Source organism: Eleginops maclovinus, chromosome 12, assembly GCF_036324505.1.
Source record: "Eleginops maclovinus isolate JMC-PN-2008 ecotype Puerto Natales chromosome 12, JC_Emac_rtc_rv5, whole genome shotgun sequence".
Taxonomy (NCBI): Eukaryota; Metazoa; Chordata; class Actinopteri; order Perciformes; family Eleginopidae; genus Eleginops; species Eleginops maclovinus.
Window position 1 is genome coordinate 15,871,896 of NC_086360.1, and position 26,666 is coordinate 15,898,561.

Sequence of the window (26,666 nt, forward strand, 5' to 3'; positions counted from 1 at the left end):
GCAGGTTCTTGTACCCCATCCAAAGCAGAGGCTAATTGTGTGCTTCTCCTCTCTAAACAAATGACTTGGGGAGAGAAAGACTACTGAAGTGAATGAGGGAATGGGCTATTTGTTAAGGAAATCAGGAGGCCACTGAGCTGATGTACAATTACCTATTTGCGTGGTGACTGTTGCTGTCTGATCACTAAAGCAGAACAGAAGCATCACTAAGAACATTGTATCTGTCCGATCAGATTTGAGGGGTGTTGCCAAGCAGTGTGGACACAAACACACATAATATACCAAGGCCTTCCTTCTTTTACTAATTGAAGCATTAAATGGTTACCACAAAGTTTTAATCATATTATCTTAATCGTTTTGTATTAGTGTGAATCAGCTAAATGTGCTGCTAACCTGGCCTTAGGTAAAGTCTCTTACTACAGAATGCCGATATACATTGAATGAAGGTGCTTTACGCAGTATGAAGTTGGTATTATTACTTGGTAAGAAATAATAAACCCCCCACAACTTTTGAATAGGAAAACCAACCTTCCCATTGAATACACTGATCCATGTGATATGACTGCCAAAACCTCAATTTCTACACAACCTTTTTTTCACTTTTGAATAGCAAAACATCTGATCTCATTTCTTATCATCTATGTATCCGTGCAGTTAAACGTTTTCTTACAAGTAAATATTGCATTAAATATGTCAAACAGTTTGCAATGTCTCATTTGCATAAACTTAAAAAGTGTTATGATAAAAGACTTCTATGCAATGCAAAACAACCTCATTAAAACAGTTTACCTGCATGCTGTGTATTTACCACTACATATACATTAAGAAATGGATTAACAAATCATTAAAATGCAGAAAAAGAGCTGATAAGTAACACTGATTTTTTTTGTTTTGCTCATAAAAAGTAGTTTAGCCTTCACTCTGTTATTTATATAGCTTGCTGTTCGCTGGGGAGCGTGTAATGTTACAGGGTGTTGGATTCTTGGACAGTGCTTTTGCTAAAAGAGATAATTTAAGAGTGATGTTTTTCTTTCTGCACATTGATATGTGACAACCCACTGTCTAGTGAAGAGGTCTAAGAAGATCTTCTGTTAGACAGGCCGTTTTGAGGTGAGTTTAGGAATGATGGTGAGGAACAGATGTTACTGGTGGATGCAGATGATGTGTAGTAAATAAGACAAACTAAACTAATATCCAGATGTGACACTGTGCTGCAGATACTCCCCTATTGTGGTGAGGAGGAGACAGTCTTTATTGTTGTTCACTGTGCCAGGGTATTGTTAGAGAACTGAAAAGAGAATTGGATTAAACGTGTTAATGATTACCCCTTTTTGTCGTAACAAAGGCATTGTCTCAGGCTCTGCTTCTTTTTTGATTTACACTTGTGGAGAACTTATTTAGCTTCAGTTTTAAGTTGAACAAGAACATCAATTTTTAGATTTAACAAATGTATCTTTAACTTCTGAGGTTAGAAAATGTATTTGGAATCATGACAAGGTGAGGGAAAAGGAAACATAATAATAAATGAAAATGTGCAGTGGACGATATTGCAGGATTTGGGATAATTAAGGATGCATCACATGCAGAAAAAAGACTAATAAAATGATACCAAAAAAAGAACCATGACACAGGTTACTGTGCAGACTGTTGGTCCAGGGACTGCCTCCTTTTCCCACGTTTAAGAAACGGAAATGGGAAAAACAAGTCTAACAACTTCTCAAAAGTTCAGTCTGTGGAGTCTTTAGCTAAAGGTTCTTACTTTAATAGAAATCCACCATGAATTCAAACATACCGGCGACTGAATATTACATATTTTTAAGTAACAACATGCCAAAATAGAGACGTTGCTTGAATTGCTGTGTGTTGTTGTTTGAAGAAACGTCTGTTGAACGTTATTGATGTTCCACATTTTTAAATGTCTTAAATTCATTGAGTTAAAATGATATATATATCTTCTCAAAACATATTCTATGTCTCATTACCATCGTATGAGAACAATTTTTATAACAGAAAGAGGTGAACATACAACGACAAAATGAGTGAAGGCAGTGCTTGTTATTCTGTCTAACTCAGAAAAAATACACATTCAGAGATGTCAGATTAAGTGGACCAGTATACGCTGTGAATGCAGAAAAAATATAAACATTGTGATTGGCTCACATTACAAGACAATGTGATTGGTTCTGATTAGGGAGGAATGGTACCAGAGGGGGATGGTCAAGATAAGAATGAACAAACAGAGAGAATGACAAAATGAGATCAAGTAGAGTTGTACGTGCAAGCCACTGTGATCTGTGATTAACAGTACCACCCACCGAATAACACCTGTGTTTTGTATGTTTATGTTTATGTGTGTGTGTGTGTGTGAGTGTGTGTCTGTTCGTGGGAGCTGGGAAAAAGGTCATGGCTGGTCACAGTCAGGAGTCTCTCATATGGACTGGATCAGCCGCTGCAGAGGTTAGGGGTCAGAGGTCAGGGGTCGGGGGTTGAGCTCTCCAAACCAATCACAGGTCAGCGTGGGGCTGAGGGGTTTTCACATGTGAAGGGAGCGAGCGGTACTTAGACGTGATAAGAGGAGCAGTTCCTGAGGTTTCTTGGACTTTATTCCTCCTATTAAAAGTTTTTTTTGGGAGGAGATCGGCTGTGAGTGTCCAAGGAAAGAGGAAGTATGCAGATTGTAAAGCACCCTAAGGAAAACTTGTAATTTGTGATATTAGGCTATATAAATGAATTTGACTTGACTCGCAAGTTCTGTGTATACAGTACATGTTAACTAACTACCATATGGCTTTTGGTTAACTTTGCTCTCTTGTGATATTGACAAACTTACTTTCATTATTATTGCAATAATTTTAATACAATCAGATGCTGTCCCTGGATGTTTATAGTATGTTTTTCATGTTTTTAATCCCAATATTCTTTTGTATTTACATCTGTTTGGCTGGTAATTGTGATGTCACCTCCATATGAATTATAATTTCTAAAAAAACATCAACATAATGCTGCCTGAGGATGAGCTCACAGCTTGTAAGGGGCTGCAATCGAAAATAACAGACTTAATGTAGGTAAAAACTGCACGGCATAAACATTTATCCAACAACAAATGAGAAGCATGACTACATTTATTTTCTCAGAAAGATGTAACACAAAGTGAGCCCTACTAAATTAATTTGCACACTATAGGCTGTAGTATTACAAAGACAGATAGAAGAGGAAAAGAGAGAAATTTGAGTTGATTTGCCTTGACACTTGTTAGGAAGGTTCACAGCAGCTACTAAAGACAGAAAGTATTTCTGTGTCCGAGTGTGTGTGTGTGTGTGTGTGGGGGGGGGGACTGATTCGATTGTGTTTCGGCGTGCGTGTGCGTGTGCACGTGTATGTGCACGAGCACATCTTCAATCCCGCTCCTCTTAGCCCACGTTACTTTGATTGACAGGTGAGACTTGCCTTCACACGCCACACTGCCCGCCCTGCGCGCCTCCGGAACGGCAGCTCTTGCTACGTTCTGATTGGTCAGAATTTGCGTTGCTCAACCAGGTCAACAGACTCGGGGCACTTTATTGAGCGGCTATTGGTCAGGTTTGTAATCTACATCAGTATCCCCACGTGGAACGGAGACTCTGATTGGCTCAGGTCCGTTTTGTGGGCGGTACTACAGTTTCGGTTAGCTGGGGAGCGTGAAACCGCGTGAGAAAGTTGCCATTGAGGTAAAGCAGAGCTAGACTGCTGCTGTGGACTGCTGCCGCCGTTGTGAGAGTTGTTGTTATTAAAACTACATCTTCCTCTTTTTTCGGTGAAACCTATTTTGGACGCATCTAAACTGAGTGGGGAAGTGAATATTTCTGTTTTTGTTGACTGTTCAACCGCCAACGAGCGACCGCGACGAGTCAAGTGGGAACTCTTCACTGCAATTAACTTGTGAGGATTTGTTTCTGATGCTCTGAAGGAGAGCCGGGAGTTTGCGGCTGTCTGTGGAGGGGCTACTGGCTTGACTTTTCCCTTGTTTGTTTGTTTGTTTCGCTGTACTCGGAATACCCCGGATCCTACACACAACACACGCTGAAGGAGTGACTGAGGTGGCTCAAGCCTTATCATTTCTCAGCTGGTTCAGTCCCTCCTCCCCCTCCCTTTAGCTGCCTCCAGCTAATGAGCCGTTTCCCGTGTTTTTCCGGTTGATTTACGACCACACTGCCGGTGGAGCGGAGGAGAGACAACGACCGAAACACAGCGAGGAGCAGGGATTCACATTAAACGCTCCGTGAACTGGCAGGGAGCGGTGGGGGCTGTCGGTTTTGTTTGAAATTAACGACACTTGGTCCTTATAATAGCGGCGGATGGATTCGTCTCCGTGATCTGGAGCTCCCCATATCCCCACTGAGCCCTAATTTGATCCCTCGAAGAAGCGGGGTTTAAAGAAGCAAACGGTTGCATCCTCCAGGAGATAACGATGTTTCCCCAGGGGCGACACCCGGTAAGACCCTTCCTGCTTTCACAGTTGTTCACCTGGCTGTAACCGGCGGTACACAGCCAGGGAGATATCATTACCTCTTTGTTGTCTTACTTTTAACAGCCTACGGGCTAAGCACATGCTTACATCAGGCTCTTTATTCTTGTTAATTGGGCTGTGTTTCTGCCCAGTGAAGCAGCATGGGATTGATAGTAATGTTTGTTTAATAACTGCTATTATTAAAAGCTGTTGACTTTGACACTACATGTGAGCCTGGAGAGGATCAGATGAACTTTGTAGGCCACATAATGATGCACTATGATAATAATAAGTGTGTGTGTGTGTGTGTGTGTGTGTGTGTGTGTGTGTGTGTGTGTGTGTGTGTGTGTGTGTGTGTGTGTGTCAGACACCCCACCAGGCTCCTGGCCAGCCCTTCAAGTTCACCATCCCAGAGTCACTGGACCGCATCAAGGAGGAGTTCCAGTTTCTTCAGGCACAGTACCACAGGTGGGTAGAACAAATGCACACATTCACAGGGAAGGCTACTCTGTCTTTATGGTCAACATTACGTTTTTTTTTTCTGTTCTCATTTACCCTATAACATTAAACCTCACCCTAACCACAGTCACCCCCCTTACCATAATGAACAAAACCCCAGCTTTGGCCTCATACTAACCCATAAACCTGGATTACACACAAAAGTGCACACACATGCAGCAGACCCAGGCATCAGTGTTAGCGCTTACACTGCGGTAGGTCTAAGTCTTGGTGATGGGTGAAAGCCAGAGGGTGGCGTGTGGGCTCAGCGTTTCATAAATCACTCCTTATTTTCTTCTGTGTGTGTAAGGAAAAGACTGCCTGAGCATGGATGCAGTTTTCCTTTGCCTGATGTGTGTGTACTACTCTAAATGTTTCTGTGTTATCGCTGTGGGGTTAGCCGCAACAGTTGACCTATAAACAGGCTGTTTTTTCACATCCTGATTTACACATACACAGAGCATTGTTTAACCAAACATCCTACAGCCAACAGACACTACTACTTTTCATACCAACACAGGAAAAACTTCTCTGTTTCACTTTCTGTTCCGTGCCCTGCTTTGTTTTTTTTGCATTTGTGAGTGCTTTTCAGTGAGAAAATTAATCTGAAAAACTTTCTTCAAAGTTGTTTGGTTTAACATTGCTAGTTATCATTTGGAAAACCTGAATCCCTTACTGTTTGTTCTTCGTTTGAGTATGCATTTGAGAGAATTGATAGACTGCGGCTGTTTACATGCTGATATTGATTTATTATCAATGAAGTTTGAGTACAGAAAAATATAAATGTAACAAATAACCACCCACAAAGGCTGGTATTTATACTTGTATCTATATATAAATTCTCCATTTGGGAAAGTGAGGTGCTGACTTACACTGGCAGGCCTGTGTTGAATTAGATGAAATTGGCTTTACTTGAAAAGTTTTACATTTTTGTTAAGTAAATGTTGTATTGTTGTTGTTTCAGCCTCAAGATGGAGTGTGAGAAGCTGGCCAGTGAGAAGACGGAAATGCAGAGACACTATGTCATGGTGAGATTATTTGTATATGAGGAGGAACCTGTGTCCCCAGAAACTAATTTTCTTTCTGAAGTTGAACTTTCATAACTTCCTTACTCTCACCCTAATAACTAGTTAATATTGTTAAATTGTCTGTACAAAGGAAAGATGCATATTACAAAAGAGAAACGCACACCAATAAGAATGTTTCTGTAATGAGATGCGCTGAAAAGGAGAGTACATGATTACACTGTTCTACAACTTTTTATGAAAGAAAGCTATTTAGCTTTTTTAGCTGCTAAACGTTTTTAAGACAGCAGTTCTGAACTGTTGGCCAAGATTTCAATCTACTTTGCCTCCTTGGTGATCCTCCCGCGCACGTTTAAAACATTTAATTCAATGCAGGGTCCTTTTTAAAAAGCTTTTTGATTGCTCTTATAGAATGAGAAGATCAGCCTGTTGTTCCAAGGACGCACACATTATCTCAGGTGCTTAGGCTTTCCATTTTAAAGGTTCAGAGTTCCTTCCACTAACCTGACTCTCTTTCCTCTCCAGTACTATGAGATGTCCTATGGCCTCAACATTGAAATGCACAAACAGGTATGGATGCGTATCTGTCTACTCTCTGCGTCCTCATGTTTGTCTTTTTTCCTCTCTCTCCTTCCCTACCCTGTTTCTCTCTGATGGCAGGGTTTTGATGTATTTGGTGTGTGTGTCTGTTGACGTGTCCTTGTGTGTGCACAAGTGCATTTTTTGCGTTCATTCATTTGTGTGTGTGTGTGTGTTGTACTGTATGCCCGTGTGTGTGTGTGTGTGTGGATGTGTGTTTATTCTTGATCGATGGGGCTCTGTCTCCATTTCCCCAGTTAGGGCCGGCCGGCTGAGCCCCAAGGCAGGATGAATGGCTCTGTAGATTGATTGGTGCTGTCTAGGGGAGCGGCCTGCTTTATTACATTAGAGGGGCAGGGCTGGGGAGGGCAGAGGAATCGATCATGGTGAAGCCGGCAGAGGAGAGACAGTGGAGCTAAAACACACCAACACTCACTTTAGTAGGGCAGATACACAAGTGTGCAAAAACAAAGAAGGACACTTACCTGTTGTAATCTAAGGCAAGGACATTTATGTTCATCCAAAAGTAATGTGTACAAGCACGTGAGGACAGGGGCAATTTGACACATTTAGGCATCTGCACACAAACACAGAAAGTCAAACGTGTTTATGCATGAGCACATACATACACAGCCTCATTGAAAGGCAAACGTCTTTCATGATTAAGTGTGTGTAGACACATTGAGGATGTACAAAATCTCTCACCCTCCTCCTCATGCACACATTTCCCCATAGGAGTGGTGTAGGGTGTAGGGCTCAGAGTGTTTACCAGTAATTACCACAGCTATCGACCAGTCGGACCAGAGGAAATTGGAGGTGGATTGGCCTGGCTGCTTCACCGAGGAGTGGGGATGCTTCTCTGACTTTCTCAACCCCTCCCCCCCCCCCCATTCGTTTTCCTCTCATGTGCTCTATCTACTCTTGTGTTTCTCTCCCATCTTTATAACCCAAGTTTTCTCCCTTTCTTTTTGCCTTTCTTGTCTCCTCTTCATTGTGCAACCTCTCCCCCCTTGTTTTTTTTGGCTCCTTTTTGGTTTTATGTCGATGTAAAGCTACTGTTCTTTGATTGTGGGACACACACACACACACACACTCCAGGGGAGGTCATTAGCTTGGGGCTGCAGTTGTCAGAGCAACAAGCTTTTGTGGGCGGGGGGTACAGTGTGTGTGTGTGTGTGTGTGTGTGTGTGTGTGTGTGTGTGTGTGTGTGTGTGTGTGTGTGTGTGTGTGTGTGTGTGTGTGTGTGTGTGTGTGTGTGTGTGTGTGTGTGTGTGTGTGTGTGTGTGTGTGTGTGTGTGTGTGTGTGTGTGTGTGTGTGTGTGTGTGTGTGTGTGTGTGTGTGTGTGTGTGTGTGTGTGTGTGTGTGTGTGTGTGTGTGTCATGCTCCAATTATATGTGTAATGGGAACCCTTTTCTCTGTTGGCACATGGTGTGTGCACACTTGCGTTTTCTCTCTGTAACTTCCATTTTTGTTTACCCACTCGGTCAACTGTATGTGTGGATTGTGCAATATAGCATTTCTCCAATATTTTTAATTCAGTAACTGATAAGAGCAGTGTTTTAGGAGTTTAGAGGTTTTGTTGTGACTTGTAATGATCACTTGGTGATTGCAGCTTTGGGTATTTGCAGCCTTATTTGTTTGATCCTTGTTAGTTTTGTCAGTTAGCTTAGTTAGATGAGCTGAGCTGACCTGATAGTAGTTGGTCAGACTATTCTCAGACGACCTAATCTGTGAGCCATTATACAAGGCTAATTATAGGCTTACAACCTAGGATTCTGAGAATGGACTTTCAGGTATAGTCTGCCTGAAATAGGTCATTAGTAAGAGCTTTGTAGGCATCTAATCGGTTGGATATTATGAGATTGAGTTACAGTGAAGTTGATAGGTATGCGTCCTGCGTCTCCATGCATTTAAGTCACGCCGCACACTCACAATCAATGCCTCCAGCAGACGCATCCTATCTGGTTATCAGAGGCGCCTGCATCTATTCGGAAGTGTGTATATGAGACACTGTACATTTAATAACTTGAGCAATATCATTTCTATGCAACATTTACCAACATCTGATTGCTCAGAGTGCATCCATCTTTTTTCTCTCACAAACTTCTTACGGACACATTATGCTACACCCGCTGATAAAAGCTTGGGAGTGAATTATAACAAGTGGACCCTCCCTACTTAATAATGTTGGGAGAAACTTAATTTCCTTGCTGCAACATATATATATATATATATATATATATATATATGTTGCAGCAAGGAAATTAAGTTTCTATATATATATATATATATATATCTATATATATATATATATATAGATATATATATATATAGAAATATATATATATAGAAATATATATATATATATATATATATTTCTATATATATATATATATCTATATATATATATATATATATATTTCTATATATATATATCTATATATATATATATAGATATATATATATTTCTATATATATATATATCTATATATATATATATATATATAGATATATATATATATATATATATATATATATATATATATATATTTTTTTTTTTATCACCAGATTTTAAAGGACAGTTTCTGACCGTCTGCTGTCTTTATAAAGTGACATGTATGTGATAACATTTTTGATCATTTCTACAAAATCACTTGAGTAAGTTAGTAGGTTTCTACTGGGCTACTTTAAGTACTTTAAGGTCAGCCATTCTGTAGTAACGGGTAAATAGACTTACATAAACAGCACTATAGAGATTTGCACTGAGAACAAAGTCAATGTAGCATCACATTGATGTTGCCAAAACAACTTAATGCTAAGATCAGAACTGACTCTCGTCACCTGCAGCCTAACTTGTGGTTTGGTATTGACACGTAGCTCTCCACAATAGGCACTGTCAAACAAGTGCGCAGTTATTCACAGACATCCCTTCACATTGTGCAGATAGTATAGATCCTAGTTCTTCTTACCCAGATGTGTGTTCTTGCTTCATTCAGATTTACTGGGCAACATTTTTAGAATATCCTTTTTTTAGTTCAGTAACTATAAGTTAATGCATTAACTTATTTATTTAGCTACTAATACTCTGAATTGGCTAGTACTTTATTTAGCTCTTCCAAGTACATCATTGTGTGTGTGTGTGTGTGTGTGTGTGTGTGTGTGTGTGTGTGTGTGTGTGTGGGAACTTCAATGAAAGTGATTATGCTTCTGCAAATACAGCATCACCACAATGTTAGCTTTTCCGAAATGATTGAACCCATCATTCATCAGAAAATGGCTCTAATGACCTTTTTCATGACAAAGGGAAGACATGATATTAGTAAAATTTTGTAAATTGACACCTTGTTATGCAAGTAGGAAACTGGAAAGAGGAAGTTCTGTAGATCCTTACTGTCACTGTAAAAGGGGGAAACTTGCCGTAGAAGTCAGTTATTATTTCTATACCAGGTGAAGTGGCTGTTGTGTCCGATGGTCTCTGTGGGATTCCAAATATCTTTTTGATGCCTGATGACTTTGAGAAGTTTCATACAATTTTACATGATGGCAACAAACCCCTCTGAAGTTTTCCCATCCATGTGTCAATGTATCTATTGATGTGGGATGTGTGTGTGTGTGTGTGTGTGTGTGTGTGTGTGTGTGTGTGTGTGTGTGTGTGTGTGTGTGTGTGTGTGTGTGTGTGTGTGTGTGTGTGTGTGTGTGTGTGTGTGTGTGTGTGTGTGTGTGTGTGTGTGTGTGTGTGTGTGTGTGTGTGTGTGTGTGTGTGTGTGTGTGTGTGTGTGTGTGTGTGTGTGTGTGTGTGTGTGTGTGTGTGTGTGTGTGTGTGTGTGTGTGTGTGTGTGTGTGTGTGTGTGTGTGTGTGTGTGTGTGTGTGTCCGAAGAGCCATTACTGCATTTCATAGCTTCTCCAATTCCCTCTTCACCCTGGCCCCCTTCGTATCAATTTGATTGGGTGATGTGCAATATGAGTCTCCTTATCTGATTTGATGCCACTGTGGGGATATCTGGTTTCAGACAATTGTTGCCACCTCCGGGGGGTTGGGGAGCAGGCGGATGTGTTGGCATGGATACTGGGGGAGAGCAAATTAAGTTAGTCACTGATGAGATTATGTTGAAGTGCTGATGGGAAGAGGCACAAGAGCACAGAGGATAGAGAGAGAAGAGGGGGAGAGGAAAAATAAAAACAACAGGCAAGAGAAACTTGAGCTCACTCTGATGATTAGAAGGGGAAATCTCATTGTACTATGTGTGTGATTGTGTTGTGTTTGTGTTTATGTGTGTGTTAGCGATGCTGAGGGAAGTGGATGGGTGTCGTTATTGTATCACAGCTTGCTGGAGTTGCTGTGTGTGTTTTTTTGTTGGCTTGATGGGTAGGTGGCAGTCTCCAGTGTGTGTGTGTGTGTGTGTGTGATTGTATTACTTTATTGGTGTTAGTGAACAGCTGTCTTTTCCCAATGAATGTAATTATGTTATTAACAATTAAGTCTCTATTTGTTTCCGTGTCTCTCCCGACATCAGACTGAGATTGCCAAGAGACTAAACACCATCTGCGCACAAGTCATTCCCTTCCTCTCACAGGAGGTAAGTACGTGTGACTTTGAACCACAGACTGTTTTTTTAATGCTATTTATACACGGTAGTTGTTTTCTACTAGCTTTTCTGATATACAACCTTTCACTCTTGGTCTTCATGAACATTGTGCACACTGTGTTTTCCTGCAGCATCAACAGCAGGTGGTCCAAGCTGTGGAGCGAGCCAAACAAGTGACCATGGCAGAGCTCAATGCTGTCATCGGGGTACGTGGACTGCCAGGCCTTCCACCTACAGTGTGTATACCTTTTACTTACTCTTTACCTAAAGACACAATGAGTAGATTTGCCGTTTGTTAAACGAACATTCAGAGTCCCCCCACCCCCGCACTGTTTACCTGATTTAACTTGAAACATTCAAAATCCCTATTAAAACTCAAATTTGGTACTTGTGTGGTACTTAACTAACATTGACTTTACATTATACACATATGGCTGACATTTTAAAATTAAATTATTCAAATTCCTCAATCACTATACCAATCTCAAGGTCATTGGCCTATACTGAATACAGGAGCAATGAGAGGATTGGTCGGAAAATGAAACCCAAGGATGCAGGTAGTTTCTCTTTTTATGAACTATGGGTCTGTAAAATAGAAATGGCATTTTTCATGGTGAACGAGCAGCGTATAGAGGATATTAATCAGCGGGTTCAGTGTGATGAGAGGTGTGTATTGAAAAGCTGTCCTCAGCCTATGATGAGTCAAGCAGCATGGCAAGCTATTCAGGCGTGAGCTGTGAAGGTTTTGACACGGCGAGAAGAAGTTACAAAAACATTCACTTTGCCTTGGCTATGATGTTTAGGCTAAAAGCGAGGCAGGGAGGAGCTGTTGGTGGTGACTTTTTGGGTGGGGGCTAGCTCAGAACACTTAATAGCAGCCATTGGGGATTGACTGGCGGGAAGGTGAGGCCGGGGGGTTGATTTGAAGGGGAATGTGGGAAAGGGGGGGGTGGAGGTGGTGGGGTTCTTCATAGCTTTGGCTTAGCAAATAGTGGGCAGTGGGTTTGAAGAGTTAAATGTGAGGTGGGCTTTATGGTTGTCGTGGACTGATGGGGGTCTATGTGTGTGATGGGGGAGATGAATTTGGCAGTTGCTGTTTGAGTCTTAATTGCAGGATTTCAGTGTTTGTAAAAGGGGGGGTCATGGCGTTGCCCTTACACTCCCCTCTTCACCCACTCCTCCCGTCTCCCACGCCAGCCTGTCATTCACCCCGATTGTGAGTTAAATGAGTGTAATGAAGCGTGTTGCCCCTACCTCTGCACACACACACGCACACACACAACACATGCATGCACACGCACCAGCTCACACTAACATCCCATGACAAACCGGGTTCCCCTGGCCTCCACCAATACTTCCCCTCCATTTACTCCCATCGGGGGTCCTGTTTGTGTATCCATGTGTGTGTTTCTTTGCATCTGTCGGTGTGTGCGTCTGGGTGTAGCAGAGCGTGCATTTCTGTTATCCCCAGAAAATAACAGGCAGGGGTAGGATGGTTCAGTGAGGGCTGCCTTGTTTATCTAGACTCTGTGTATGCATGTTAGTGTGACCGAGTGTGACGTGCGGTGTGTTTATGTTTGATTGTTTGGCAAGCGAGCCAACTCTGGAAAGTGTGTGTGTGTGTGTGTGTGTGTGTGTGTGTGTGTGTGTGTGTGTGTGTGTGTGTGTGTGTGTGTGTGTGTGTGTGTGTGTGTGTGTGTGTGTGTGTGTGTGTGTGTGTGTGTGTGTGTGTGTGTGTGTGTGTGTGTGTGTGTGTGTGTGTGTGTGTGTGTGTGTGTGTGTGTGTGTGTGTGTGTGTGTGTGTGTGTGTGTGTGTGTGTCAGGCAAGCATGCATGCATGGGGGTTGAGGCTAAAAGACTGTTTCGTTGTTTTGCTCTCATTCATCGGGGCAGGACGCAAAGAGTGAAGGATGGATAGAGAGAAGAAGAGAAGGCGGGGGCTCAGGAGAGGAGGAGTGGGTTAGTCAATTAGGTGAGATAAAAGTCGGTTTGACCTTCAGCACTCCTTCCACCCCTGCTGAGTTGCCTCCTGTGCCCCCCTTTTTCCTCCACCTCCTCTCCTTCCTCCTCCCTTCCCCGTGGCGAATCAGTGAGCTTGGATTCCCGCGGCTACTGTCTGAGGAGGCAATAATGATGTTTTGGAACACAAAGGCATTTCACGCTCAGACGAGCGCCTGATTTGGTGTGAAAGAGAGAGCAGGGCTGCCAGCCAAACTCTCTCTCTGACCCTCTTCTCTCTTTCTCCTCTCCCCTCTCTCCTCAGTCGCCTCACTCCCTCACCAGACCTGACAGTGCAGGCAGCAGCTGGGGCTCTCAGCTCGCTCCCCCCCCTTGCCTTCTACTTCTCCGTCATTCCTCCTTTTCCTCCCTGTTTCCCTCCCCCCTGCTTCTCCCACCACATCCTCAGGCTTTGGGCTGTGATCCCAGCTGTCAGTATTGTTCAGTGTTTGACCCCAGGGGGGGGGGATGTGTGTGTGTCGGTGTGTGTGTCGGGGGAGAATATGTGTTCACCAACTTGTATACTGCAGCAGCTTGTTGAGGTGGTGTAAACCCAGACAGACGGAAGAGACCCATCTGTTGAAGACTTTAAGAGGGTCATAAATCTCTATTAATTAGATACAGAGTGCTATTGATTCTATACATATTGACAGCTTAGTTTCATTCACTGACATCTGAGTTTTCAAAATGTTGCACTTGTAAGGCAGCTACACTACAACATCTTATAATCCTGTTTCTTCAGTCAGGTTTGGCGGAACATATCTTTGCTCTTGGAAGCTGAATTTCATCATCAAGTGAACATGAACAAGTAGCTGCATGTGCGTGCAAGGTGGCATCTATTGCACATTTGCACTTGTGTTTGACTAATCTTGAGCTCATTATCTAATATGTCTAAGTCTTGAAAATAAACTGTACTGCTTCATTTTTGTGGTAAACGCTTTTACTTGAGATGTATGGTACATTTCCCCACTGTTGGACTAATAAAGAAGTTCTGATTCTGATATTTCAAGTTAAGCCTACAACACCATGAAGGATCAAGCAGTGACACGGAAGAAAGAAAGAAAATAAGTTCTGTGTCAACAAACACTCTATTTGGTCAACTAATCAATTGAATCCACACTTATTTTCTTGCCCAAGAATTATCCAGAAGGACCCCTTTTAATTCTAGGAAATCTAAGTTCATTTAGACCAAAATGACAAAGTTCTGGTGGGCAAACCTACTCAGCTGTAGCATCCCTGGAACTTTTCTTTCTCCAACTAACCACCCATTTATTTCCCCTCTTTTCTCCCTCTGTCTAAGCAGCAACACCTATCCCAACACCACGGTGGTGCTCCTGTGCCCCTCACCCCTCACCCTGCTGGCCTCCACCCCTCTCAGCTGGGGGGTTCAGCTAGTCTCCTGGCTCTATCTGGAGCACTTGGTGGTGTTCCTCCACACATGTTGGGAAAAGAAAGCGGTGATAAAAAGCCCCACATGTCCGGAGCAGACATGCACCCTTCAGGACCCGAGCACCTGAGAGGTGAACGAACAACCCCCCCCAACCGAAACACCCAATGAAATACAAAGTGGTGGCTGGCCTGGAAATTTGTGAATAACAAAATGATTTAATACGAATCACTTATAAGACAACATCCATATCATTAAAACTGCATTTTAAAAATGATGTTTCTCAATGATTTTTTTGCTTTTACTTACTATTTCATATTATTCTAAATGGTGACTAAAATAGTTCTTGCTTCTAACTCAGTTTATCTCTGAGAACTTTGGGATCTTCTTGTTTACTGATATTATTAAATGTACACTTTCCATTTATAACTCATTATGCTTCCTTTCTTTTTTTTGTTTTCTGCTCTGTGGAACACCCAACTCTATGACCTCAACCCCATGTACACATTTCCAATTGCAATAGAGCGAGAGCCCGGCACAGTAAGTACTTCCTCTTTCTGTAGCAATGTTTACTGTTCTGACAAACCATTCAGTGTGTTTCCTTGCCTCTCTTATTGAGATACTTTGGTGTTGGGGAGTTTGACTTTAACTCAACAGTGAGATTAGCTCAGTTGATAGACGTGTATGGGATCAGAAATCTTTACTCAAACCAGAGACAAGGGTTAGGGTAACACTTCCAAGTTCCCACAATTTTGATTTATAGTTATGAAAAGATCCACCCCTGGCTGTGTAAACAACAAGGTAAACACCCACAAATCGTTTATTCCCTGCCTTATAAGCACATTAACCACATAAAAAGTAAGACTTGCACTTCAAACTAATATATCAGGTGAACTGCACCTGTTGCTGAGGCATGGTATGTTCTCCATCCAGTGGAATGGTATTACTGTCATTGCTCCTGCAGTTCTCTTTATCCATACAAACCCTTTGCTGTTCTTTTGTTTTGCTTTTATCTTCGTTTCACTCCCAAATAGCTTTGATCCTTAAGGTGTGTGCGTGTGCGTGTGTGTGTGTCGGGCAGAGCTTTGGCCTGCCTGTTTAGTTCTGCCCTAGATCTGCTCTGAACTGTTAGGTTTCTTTACGCCTCCAAATGAGCTTTTTAGCATGGTCATGCATGCACACACACACACACACACACCCACCCCCACACTCCTCCAGCCTAGCCTGCATTGTTGTGCCTATTTAACACCTCAGTGAGCAGATTACCCTCTTCCCCCCCCCCCTTCCACCGCCCCTGATCCCGCGCTTAAAGACTCTCATTGTGTTTAATATCACCACCACTGAGAGGGGAGGGCTTGGGAAAAGGAGGGATAACGGGAGGGGGGCAGCAGTCATATGACACTGAGCTTGTGTGTGTGTGTGTGTGTGTGTGTGTTTGTGAGAGAGAGAGACTATGCTAAAAGCGATCAGAGGGGAGACGGTGGGGGGAAATTGCTTATGTTTTGCGGGTCAGTGCTCCTGTGCTCAGCTCACTAAAACCTTTCAATGAAGGGGGTTAGGAGGCGGGAGTGAGGGAGGAAGAGGGAAGGGCGTGAAGGAAGGGGCCTTTGGCAGAATACAGATTTTCAACCCCCCCAACCCCTCTCGTTCCCTCCCTCGTCTCTTGTCACCCTTTCTTCTCCTCCACACTCTCATCCCCTCCCTCTCCCATTTTTTCTCACCCTCCTCCCCTGCTCTTCTCTGCTATTCCTCCTTCATTTACCCTTTCCCCCCTCAGAGCCCAAGCGCTCGTCACTAGGTGTGTGCACGCGCATGTGTGTTTGTGTATGTTGGATGCACATTTCATTGACAGGCTGAGACTATAATGGACTCAACATGAAGCTTTAATCCATTAACAATAGGATCTGTTGGTCAGGAGGCCAGGTGTGTGTGTGTGTGTGTGTGTGTGTGCGTGTGCGCGCATGAGTGTAGTTGGTTACACACAGGCTTTTGCCGTCAATTACATATCCTACACACACACACACCTCGTGCCATGAGGAGTACTGGTAGATTTTAAGAGCCACTTAATGTAATCATCAGCTTCAGAGGCGTGTGTTTGTGTTTGGCCGTGACTGGCTCTGGTCAAGTGAGAAAAAGAGCGTTCTGTTTAAGTGTTAGTGCTGCTTAATTCATGCTACTGTGAACTATTAACCTGTGTTTCTAACCTGCCATACACATGACTGAAAAGATGTTGTAATTAGTGGTAGACAGATCAGATGGTTTATTAAGAATTCACACACATCAAAGCACAACCTGAACTATAAATGGCATAATTGTCTCACCTCTGCAAACCTTTTCTCTCTTTTTTCTTATTATTTGTCCTCCATACTATCTTTCTCTTTATCTATTTTCTCTCTACACTACTTATCTCCGTTCCTCTGCTCTCCTTCTTCTCTCCTCTCTGCTTTCCTCTGCAGAGTAACTCATTGCTGCCAGAAAGTCTCAGGAACTCAGATAAGCGACGAAACGGACCCGAGTTTCAAAATGACACCAAGAAACGCAAGGTGGAGGACAAGGACTCGAGCCACTATGTAAGAGTGATTTTATTCTTCTGACTGTGTATGTTTGTTTATGCAAAGTGTTTGTTCGTTTGCCATCGTTTGTTTGTTTTTTCACACATCATAGTCACACCTCAAATGTTAGTATATATGTTTCCGTTGGCATTTATTTCAACTTGCATATTCAGTTGCTAGCTCCTTGTTACCTCCTTATTTTAAGTGATCTAACTGATTGTTGTGGTTTGCAGGACAGCGACGGGGAGAAAAGCGATGATAATTTAGTGGTGGATGTATCGAATGAGGTCAGTATGTTTTAATATTTTTCCTTGTGTTGTGATGATTGTGGTTGTTTCCTGCAGTATGGATGTATGGTTTGTGGGGAATGGTTTATTTTAAATGAACCACAATATATTCATAGTGGTCCATGGGACTTTTGCTATCACCATTCAGGACAGTACTTATGTTTTCAAGTAGTTAACTGAATATTTTTCCCTCCACCAGGATCCAGCCTCCCCTCGTAGCACACCTCTCCCCTCCCCAAGAGAAAATGGCCATGATAAAGCCCGTCTTCTCAAGAAAGACCCCTGTAGTCCAGCCTCTACTGCGTCATCAGCCAGCTCCTCCTCCCTTAAGTCTAAAGAGATGGCAATGGTAGGGATGGACAAGACACAGTTTCAGTTGTCTGAGCAGTTGAATGAAAGAAAGATGAATTTACTGATAGGAGGAAACATGTGTCTGCAGTTACATTTCATGTTTGTTTCTAAATTTCTCTTTCTTTGTGGCAGCGAGACAAGGCAGGCACACCTGGGTTAAAATCAAGCACACCCACACCGAGAGGTGACTCCACCCCTGGTCCGAGCTCCACCCCTGGAATCCGGCCAAGTCTATCAAAACCCCCATCCATGGAGATGCCACATCCAGCCAGTAAGTACAGTATACATGTTTGTAAATGAAGGATATGATAGGTTGTGTTATTTCATGTGCTCATCTTTGCCAGATGTCAATATGTTGTGTTTTCTGAATTGCCTCCAGGAAAATTCAACCTCACAATTAAGAGTCAAAAGGCTTTGGTTAAAGGGTGTAGGACTGTTAGCCTGCTTCTAAAAGATGTTTGTTTATAAATCTAATCACTACATCATCTGATCCTGCAAATAATCTCGGTTATGGTCAGAAATACCTATGTTTAAGGCTGGAGTTAACTTTGCACCATAGCCACAGAAAGATGTTTTAGTAAATATGTCAGATCAATGGGTGATTGTGATCGGTTCATTGGTGTTGTTGAACCATAATTAATTTGTTTGTCCTTCCCTCTCCTCCTCAGCTGCAGGTTTGAGGACCCCTCTTGCCGTACCCGGCCCATACCCGGGTGCATTTGGTATGTTGCCCCACGCAGCGGCGATGAACGGAGAGCTGACGGGTGCAGCAGGAGCTGCGGCCTATGCTGCTGGACTGCACAACATGTCACCTCAGATGAGTGCTGCAGCTGCGGCCGCTGTGGCAGCGTATGGCCGTTCACCCATGGTGAGTGAAAATGATTTGTGGTATGGTATATGAAGTACAAGTATGAAACACAGAATCTTTCATTTCATATTCAGCCGAGCATCCTTTGACAGGAACTCCAAATATCAGGTTTGCACATCTGGGCCCTCAGGTTTTTACCTCATTCTTCTTTGTAAAACTTCTGAACTCTGAAGTTGAAAGGTAACCTTGACACATATCAGAGTTGATTTTAAAGTAATGCCGTCTGCTTTGGCCTTCTTCATGGCTGATAAGTGTGTTTAACAGTGGCTTCCTATTTGCTGTTCACCCTGAGTCACCCGGGCAGCAGTTGTTGTATGCACAGTGCTCACATCTCAGCCATGAAACCCTGTAACCTGCTCAAGATAGATTTACAGCGGTAGAACAGTTAATCTTTCAATTTCTTTACAATTGACCGTATTCTACTGTGAGGAAATGTTCAGTGTGTTAGAGATTTTCTTATGTCCTTGCCATTATTTCTAATTTCGAGGAACTTTATTTCAGTTTAGTTGATCTTTTGTCTACATATTGAGGTGTTTCTGGGAAAGTGACTTATGTGTCAATTTCACCTGCCTGTCTTTCCTCCAACTGCCTTTTTAAAAACTCAAATAACTTGTGATAACAGGAGATTCTTCTGTGTTGAAAATCAGAATTTACTTCACATTTAATGCTTTAGCAGATTAAAAGATCAGGAAGTTTAGGGGGTGTGGCTATGTTTGAATACTGGAAAGTGTCAATAGTTACACAGCTGTATTTTTCATCTGTGTGATTATTTGAGTATTTGTACAGTGCTGGTGTGCATTTCGTTCAATCACCTCATTTCTCTTGGCTGTATTTGCATAGTGTTCATTACGCTGTTTAAATAGATTTAGTAGACTCACAGCTGTGTCTGGGCAACACTTGATAGAAAGTGTGTGTGTGTGTGTGTGTGTGTGTGTGTGTGTGTGTGTGTGTGTGTGTGTGTGTGTGTGTGTGTGTGTGTGTGTGTGTGTGTGTGTGTGTGTGTGTGTGTGTGTGTGTGTGTGTGTGTGTGTGTGTGTGTGTGTGTGTGTGTGTGTGTGTGTGTGTGTGTGTGTGTGTGTGTGTGTGTGTGTGTGTGTGGCACATGTACTGAAGGTTGTGCCTCTGTGTGTTTGCTTAAACTCGTCATTCAGAAAGGGAGGGTGTGTGTCTCTAGAGTGTCTGTTTGCTTTGTGCTCTCAAGTGTTTGTGTTCTGTTCACGGGTTAATATTGACCTGTGAGCATTTTGCAATTGCCAATGGGTGTGTATTTGCCCTGTGATCATAAAATGTCTGTGTTCTCTTCTCAAGGTTGGTTTTGATCCCCATTCTCACATGCGAGTTTCTGGAATGCCTCTGACAGGAATCCCTGGCGGCAAACCGTAAGTATGAATACACGATATATTGATCCAGTAGTCTCATGGACGCAGCGTGGACTTATTGCCCGCTGCGTCCGCTCTCCCTGCGGCTGTCTTCAGTGTGTCATGGCTCTACGGAGGTGTCCACAACCCACCCAATCAGGCTTAAACCCTGAGCTCAATAATATGTTTTAAAAGTTTACTGGAGCACACGATACAGCTTCATCATGTCGCTTGAAAGTGCACCAGATAGATGCATTTAAATAAGAATTGTAGCCACATTTTCTTTACTGTAAATATTCCTCAATTTTTTGTTAAATTACAATATATATATCAAGGAAAAATGCAATATCAGTATTCTCCAATATCATGAAGCACTAGTTTGCAGTTGCTTCGTTGTTAGCCACATGGATAAACATTTCTGTAAACCTCCTCTCAAAAAAAGGAAAGGCACACTTTTTCTTCTCTCTTTTTTTTACATTTTATTCTGGTATTATCCTCCCCTTTGATCATCTCATCATGTATAACCTCTTCTCCTCCTTCTTTGTGTGTTTAGGGCTTATTCTTTTCACGTGGCAGCGGATGGACAGATGCAGCCAGTACCATTCCCCCCGGACGCTTTGGTTGGCCCAGGGATTCCTCGCCACGCCCGTCAGATCAACACACTGAACCATGGAGAGGTGGTGTGCGCCGTTACAATCAGTAACCCAACCCGACACGTTTACACAGGAGGGAAGGGTTGCGTCAAGGTCTGGGACATCAGTCACCCAGGAAACAAGAGCCCAGTGTCGCAATTGGACTGTCTGGTGAGTGAGGTGGTGGGCGGGTATACTGTATAGGGTATCTTTTTTGAGCAAGAACAACTAGAATTTCGTCAGTCATGGTGCATGTCTTAAAAGAGACTAGAAAGACATTTGTGTTATATTAGCTTTTAGTTTAGTTTACTAAATGTATGACCAATTGTGTACATCACAACATATTTTTAGTAACACAAGACAACCTTGACATGCAATATTGTTGACACATAGTTTTATAAAAAATATGTTGTATATAAAATCTTTCATTTTCACTGAAGATTGAGGTACTATAAAACACACATTTTGTTGGTGGGTTGGGTTGTTTATGTTATTATGTTTGGAGGTGTTAATTGGCTCTTATGATGGCCAATTGGGTGCAACCATGGGTGCCACTGATCCACGCATCGGTGTAGAGCGCAGTCAGGAGAACTTGTTATAGCAAAACTGCAATCTTTATTGTTTACCTGTGATTTTCATCTGGTAATGATGAGATAGAATATTTTTGAAATAATTGGATTCGTCTAGGACTAATTTGATCAGTCTTTTTAAATCTGAGAGAAACATTTTTGACAAAAAGTATAAAGTAAGATTGTAATGATTCCTCCATATGCAAAACATTAAATGTATGTATTTTTTTCTCTGCCACCCCAGAACCGAGACAATTACATCCGCTCTTGCCGTCTACTCCCTGACGGCCGGACGCTGATTGTGGGAGGTGAGGCGAGCACGCTGTCAATCTGGGATTTGGCCACGCCCACTCCCAGGATTAAGGCAGAGTTAACATCCTCGGCGCCGGCCTGCTATGCTCTGGCCATCAGCCCGGACTCCAAGGTCTGCTTCTCGTGCTGCAGCGACGGAAACATTGCAGTCTGGGATTTACACAACCAGACACTGGTTAGGTAAGGGAGATCTTATGTTCAGTCTGAGTTTCTTCTCCATTCACCGATCATCCACAGATTTGTCCCTCCTTTATAACCATACTCTCAGCCTTGGCTGTTTGGCTGATGATAAAAATATTCTTAGAGTTTCACATTTTGATAGCCTTTGATGCTTAACAATGGCCCAGGCGAACTCCCATCGTCAGTATGACTTTTTCAAACATTTATTTATTTAACTCAGAAAGTATGTGTGTATCCTGCAGGCAGTTCCAGGGCCACACAGATGGAGCCAGCTGTATTGACATCTCCAACGATGGTACCAAGCTGTGGACCGGAGGCCTCGATAACACCGTTCGCTCCTGGGATCTGAGAGAGGGACGGCAGCTGCAGCAGCATGACTTCACATCCCAGGTACACACTCGTATCTGTATTTAATTTGTGTCTTTAAATTAGTATCTCCAGAAAGACTGAATGAAATGTTAGAAGTCGTTCGAATGTAACATTTCTTGTCTCTTGTGTCCAGATCTTCTCTCTTGGCTACTGTCCGACGGGAGAGTGGCTTGCTGTGGGAATGGAGAGCAGCAACGTGGAGGTCCTTCATGTCACCAAGCCTGACAAATACCAGCTTCACCTGCATGAGAGCTGTGTGCTCTCCCTGCAGTTTGCCTATTGTGGTAAGCAACTGGCTCTCTTGATCTCAGTGAATTAAGTTCTAGTTTTATTCCTTTTTAAAAAAGAATGCTTGTTTTGTAATTTACCTGAAAGTAATACTTAATCTACAAAATGACGATTAGTAAACCAAATAATAAACAAATAGTGTAACAAACCTTTTTGTCTCTATTGTGAAAAAATAAACAGAGACAAGTCTTAATGAATTAAAGGTAAATGGGACTCGAGGTTTCAAAACAAATAAAACAGTACCATAACTTGATATAGTTTCATCAACTTTCCACACTAGTTGTTCATTATGATCCAAGTCTCATTCATCCTCTACTTTAAACGCTTCTGCACAAACAGTATTTGGATGTGCGTTTTTTTCCAAATACTTTTTTCAGTTTTTGGAATCTTTGTTTGCTTTGGAGGAATGCAGATATAAGTGTCACACGGTTTGAGTATTTGATGTACAAATCATAATGTTGTGGGTTAAAGTCTGTCTTCAAAACACCTTTTGAAATTTGAAGTTCAAATTGGTGCTAGGACTAATTTAAGGGTATGGTTTTTTGCATTTTAGAGGTAGGCAGGAAATGAATTATTTCTATTCTGCAAAGAGATTTCTTTTTCCCCAATGCGATTCCTCATTGTCGTAGTGCTAATGTGTTTTCCTTTACCCAGGTAAATGGTTTGTGAGCACAGGAAAGGATAACTTGCTGAATGCGTGGAGAACACCCTATGGAGCCAGCATATTCCAGGTTGGTGCAACAGATCACTCTATTCATCACATCATTTATTAAAGGAGATAAAAAGCATTGCATCAGTGCAATGTATAACGTGAAACCATAAAATCGTTAATGTGTTGTCCTTAAAATTAGCATTTTCTTCTGTGTCAAATGAAAGTTACAAACAAGCCTTCTGTTAAAATATAGGCTTTAGTGTGGAAACGCATCCTGTCTCATTTACTGCATCAGCTTATATCTTTGTTACGTCATCCAACTCGTTATCATGGCTATTGTGTCTTTTAAATCATTTAGCAATATTGGTTTTTTTTAAAGAGTTGTAAAACCTTTAGTACTGTATTTCAAACAGTCAAGCAGTGACTATTCTTTTCCTTTCTTAATTTGTGACTAACCTTTTTACCTGTTCTGTTTATCCTTCTCTCTCCTCAGTCTAAAGAATCTTCCTCGGTGTTAAGCTGTGACATATCTGTGGACGACAAGTACATCGTCACTGGTTCAGGGGACAAGAAGGCCACTGTTTACGAGGTCATCTACTAAAACTGCAAAAAAAGAGCAAGGACATTTGTTCTTTCCAACACATCAGATCTGTTTCTATACATTTTCAAGTGGAAATCATAAACATGAGTGACCTTGATGGCACATTCTGTTTTCTGTTACAACTGCTGAGGAGACGCAGAAAGGAGACAAACATTGTACACGCACATATCTGTTGTGTATGTAAACATGACTCCATATCAGCTGGGAACGAACTGGAGCAGCTGGATGTTTAATCGAAGGCGAGGAACTATTTGGATGTTGTCGTCTCTGCTGCTTTCTGCTACATGCTGCACTGGAATCAGTTACAGGGACCAAACAATGACTGAACCAAAGGCATTGTTTTGACTGGGACCAGCTCTTCTGGAGAACACGGCACTGACCTTTTGGATTTAAAAACACTTGATTCGGTGACACGACCACGGGCAGAGACCCTAGAATGAACACTCAAAAAGGATGCTTGAATATGGAAACAAATGGCAGACGGAAAGAGGAGAATGTGGACCGAAACTGACAGAAATAGAGAGATGGAAGAGGAGGGCCAATGCAGCACATGTTGGTTTGTATTTTGTTGCAGACAGACCTTTCTCACATCCGGTTCATCTCTCCGCTTTGACTCTCTGACATAAAAACCTCAGTTTGCTGTTTGGATACGCCTACACTGTCTGAAAAGAACTTTTTCTGTCATTGAGCCTCACTCACTAAACTGCACTGTGGAGGAAGCTGTCCACCTACATGCTCAGTACACACACAACCTTACTGTTTTGAACACACTGAAGAACATAATGACTTGTCTAATATCAGTCTTTTTCAATCAATAGTTTTTTGTGAAGAGTTATTTTGATTGTCATGAGATGACAAAGTATGTTTTCATCATTCCTACCCATTTTAGACACCTTAATTAGCTTACCAGACCAAATGAGCGTTCAAGAATATACTAAATTTTGCTACAGAGGGCTGAACTCAGACATTTCTTCCTTCTCTCTTTCTCATGATCCTGCTTGAGAGACCAATTAGTGTAAACTGGAAGGAAAAACAGTTTAGAAGATTAAATGAATTCTCAATTGGCATCGATCTTCTTTGTTATGCTTTTATACGAGAGCCACAGTGTGTTTCATCAGGTGCACATGACGATAGAGCCCAGCTTTACTCGAGTTATTACTGAATTGACCAGAAACATTTCAGAGACTTAGAATTGATAGTTGGTCTCCTGCTTGATTTACAAATGTACTCCTTTTTTATATTGTTTATGGTCCCCCTGCTGTTAATTGTAATTCAGTTAGTTTACCTGTGGTTGTTTTCACCATAGGTTCATCAGTTGAGTTTGTAATGATTAAAAGGAAATTTAAAATGCCCCATTAATTCAAAAAAGCATAACAAACACTCCGGTTTCTGTCTTTGTTGTAACCCCCACCCTGCTTATCACTCTTTCAAACACTTGATGTCTTGCTGTATGGATGGTGGATCACGCTTCATAAACGGGGACCAACTACTTCTGAGAAGATCATCTTGACAAGTGAATTAACCTTGTGTTCAAACAAGTGAAAAGTCCTGGCTACCATCCTCACTGAACAAACATCTCAAAAACTGAATTGCCTTTTTTTCTTTTATTACTGTTTCTGTTCATTTTCTTGAATGTGGTACACTTGTGAAATTGCCTTGAAAAGTACAACTGTGTCATGTTTTTGTCTTTACAAATTTGAGGATAACAAGCAAGATTTAATTAGTTGTCAAAATAGATCTACAGAGAGATGCAGGTATATTCAGCTTCAGGAAGGACATTTGAAACTCATTAATTTCCTTATGCTTGTTTTTTTTTCGTTTTCTCTGTTGAATGTTTGTAAAAATGTATATATATGTTTTTTCTTACAGGACATGCTTTAGAAATAACAAACTGTTTTTGTACGTCTTTTACATGGAAAATAAACGTCTAATCAGGAGAAATACTAAATGGTCTTAATGCTAGCTAATCTAAAATGATTGAAATATCTAGACAATAAATGTGTTTTTTTGTAACTGGAGTGGTCTTTGACTTTCTGGGTTGATACATTAGGACATCATGGATACAACTCTTTCAGGTCCATTACGTATAACTGTGGAGCTTTCAGAATCTACATTGGAAACAGGAGATTTAGATTCAATACAAAAAAAAAAACATGTTTAAAGTGAACTAGTGCCTTATCCTTCCTCATGGTTCCCTCCAAAAAGTATATGGCTGAAATTATAAATGCTCAGTTGCCAACAGAGGATAAAAGCTGCCCTCAACTGGCTTTGAAAAAAACCCTACATATTACAGCATTAAATAAATTAAACATATTTTATTTATTATTATAATTATAAATGGAGTATTGCATTTTAATTGTTTCCCTTATTACTCCCGTATTAAGATGTTATCAATCAACATGTGCACACATAAACATGACCTCAGCTGGAGATATGTACGACATGGAAATCAGGTTTCTTCAGAGGAAACAATCTTTCTGTCAGGTTTTATTCCTCGGACTCGAAAAGGAAACCTTTTGCATTCACACAAACGTTTTCTTTAACCAGACTACTGCTCATTCCTGGAAGTCATGCAGTAACACTGTGGCTTTGTTTATCCTGTGGAAACACATGACCTGCCTACATTGTTTTCCTGCTTTCGGGTTCGGCTCCAGCCTCTTGTGGTCCTGAAAAGCATTAAGTGATTAAAGGCGAAGAATGATATGCTGTGTGGCAACATGGGCTGTTTCAGTGTGCAGGAAAGGCCGGTGAGTTTTTTTTTTTTTCCTGTATGTTGTATTGATATGGAGGTAAAGATAGTAGCAGAACAGAGCGGCTGTTCAAATCCACTCTGTTAAATAACCAAGTCCAATCCCCTGCTTAATACTAACACCCACAACAAACAGACTCTCTCTCCCCTGATGTAAACTGTAAATCTGATTAATTACTATGAATACATAATTCTCCGAATCCCCGGCTCTTGTAGATTCACAAACACTTGCACAAACACATACACACACTCACACACAGTGTTGTACAGTATGGGTGATTATAGTGGCAATTACAGCATGCACGGCAACAAAGTAAGAGCTGATCCTTAGAGAAAA

At 41.8% G+C, this 26,666-nt stretch overlaps 1 protein-coding gene across 2 annotated transcripts; it reads left to right on the forward strand.

The window, feature by feature from the left end:
* Positions 1-3,716: 3,716 nt before the first annotated feature.
* Positions 3,717-25,598, forward strand: LOC134873600 (transducin-like enhancer protein 1). 2 transcript variants are annotated; one of them, XM_063897365.1, is made up of 20 exons: positions 3,717-4,471; positions 4,854-4,954; positions 5,949-6,012; positions 6,535-6,579; positions 11,105-11,167; positions 11,308-11,412; positions 14,478-14,694; positions 15,085-15,101; positions 17,018-17,131; positions 17,347-17,400; positions 17,600-17,749; positions 17,884-18,022; positions 18,420-18,619; positions 19,928-19,998; positions 20,531-20,780; positions 21,423-21,670; positions 21,913-22,060; positions 22,173-22,323; positions 22,982-23,058; positions 23,473-25,598. In XM_063897365.1, the coding sequence occupies exons 1-20, from the start codon at positions 4,448-4,450 to the stop codon at positions 23,578-23,580; spliced, it is 2,346 nt and encodes a 781-aa protein (XP_063753435.1). In that variant the 5' UTR covers positions 3,717-4,447; the 3' UTR covers positions 23,581-25,598. The 2 variants fall into 2 exon arrangements, with proteins under 2 accessions (XP_063753435.1, XP_063753436.1); XM_063897366.1 differs by having other exon boundaries at positions 11,308-11,382.
* Positions 25,599-26,666: the final 1,068 nt, after the last annotated feature.